The 1,389-nt window shown below is 47.7% G+C and overlaps 1 protein-coding gene across 1 annotated transcript in view; it reads right to left on the bottom strand.

Moving 5' to 3' along the window:
* Positions 1–1,389, bottom strand: part of LOC119416515 (thyroid adenoma-associated protein homolog) — a 9,304-nt gene that overhangs the window by 4,577 nt on the left and 3,338 nt on the right. Inside the window, exons 2-4 of the mRNA XM_037683747.1 lie at positions 811–917; positions 632–741; positions 426–553 (exon numbers count right to left, since the gene is read on the bottom strand). Coding sequence (XP_037539675.1) covers positions 426–553; positions 632–741; positions 811–883 — 311 coding nt within the window. The 5' untranslated portion in view covers positions 884–917. The remainder of the gene's footprint in view (positions 1–425; positions 554–631; positions 742–810; positions 918–1,389) is intronic.

Below are 1,389 nucleotides of genomic sequence, written 5' to 3'. Positions count from 1 at the left end.
CTCAATAATCCAGGAATACAATCCAACATTTTTCAGTCAGGTCATCTGGACAGTTTCTTTTTTTTGTGCTGAAAAGTTTCACCTTCGCCAAAGAGACCATCTTTGGACCATAGAAATATGCCGTCGGTCCAGGCGTGCGTGAAGTATACGCCTCTAGTGCTCATGTGCTTTAACATCTCAGCAGATGTTTACTTTATCAGCGGGCGGTCAGCTGAAAACCCCCACTCTGCGAGGTGGGTTGAGAAACCTCTGGATTCAAATAGGGGGGCGACAGGTGCCGTGTAAATGAACAGCAGAACCGCAGAGAACGGTGCGGTTTCACTCAAAACGCGCGGCGTGTAAACGGCCCCTACTGAGAAGAGTCGTGTCCTGATAAGGCCTGCGGGCCTTCTCTTGATGAACAGCTAGTAAACAGATAAATGTACCTGGAGACAGCTCGTCGCAGGGGGTTCTTGGCTTGCAGCGAGGTGAAAACCAGAACCAGAGTGTTCAGACAAGCATCTAAAACAGAACCGGGCTTCTCTTCAGGTAACGCCTCCAACTGGGTCGCCACCTAACAAACACAAAAACAACACCCTCTGACCGGTGATCTTTAAAGTCCACCGTGACGTCTTGTTCAAACTGATCGCACCTTTTTAAAGAACTGGATCTGCTGAACTGAGTCGGTCAACTCCAAACAGGACCGCAGGGTCCGGGCAAGCTGTATGACTCCATCGTTTCCTTCTTCTACAGAAAGGCATGCTGGGACACAACAAGACGTCACATGGAGCGAGGAACTGAGAATGCAGCATCACAGTTCAGTTCTCTTACCCATCAGCTGCTGCAGCTTGTCTTCATCCAGAACCACAGCCTGGACTTTAGACGTCTTCTTCTTCACCACCATGTCTCTTTGGGTCAGAACGCAAGCAGAGCAGAACCTGCAGGAGAACGCAGGAGACGGAACGTAAAACCAGATGAAGTTTGTCATTAGCTCGTCCTTCTGGATTAGTGTCACCTAAACTTTCAAAATTAGGATGAATGTTGTCCAACATTCACTCCAAGAATGTCCATCATTTCTCTTGTCCTCTCAACTGCATCTCCACAGAAGACCTTCTGTGTCCATCTCCCAGCATTGTCCTCTGTCCCAAAAAAACATACTTCACCTCATCCACCCCCACAGACCCATTTTCATCATCTTCTGTCCAACATGTCCACTGTCCCTCCTATGGACATGTCCACTGTCCCTCCTATGGACATGTCCAAACATTTTCAGCCTCATCTCTCTATCTTTGTCTGCTAACCTGAACCGTCCCTCTGATGGACTCAATTCTATTCTGTCCATAGATATGTCACATGTCTGTCTCCCTCTGTCTCACACACACACACACACATATATGTATATATATATAT

Source organism: Nematolebias whitei, chromosome 10 (genome assembly GCF_014905685.2).
Source record: "Nematolebias whitei isolate Nwh7 chromosome 10, NemWhi1, whole genome shotgun sequence".
Taxonomy (NCBI): Eukaryota; Metazoa; Chordata; class Actinopteri; order Cyprinodontiformes; family Rivulidae; genus Nematolebias; species Nematolebias whitei.
Note: the sequence above shows the minus strand (reverse complement) of the source record. Positions and strands in the feature narration are given on the sequence as shown.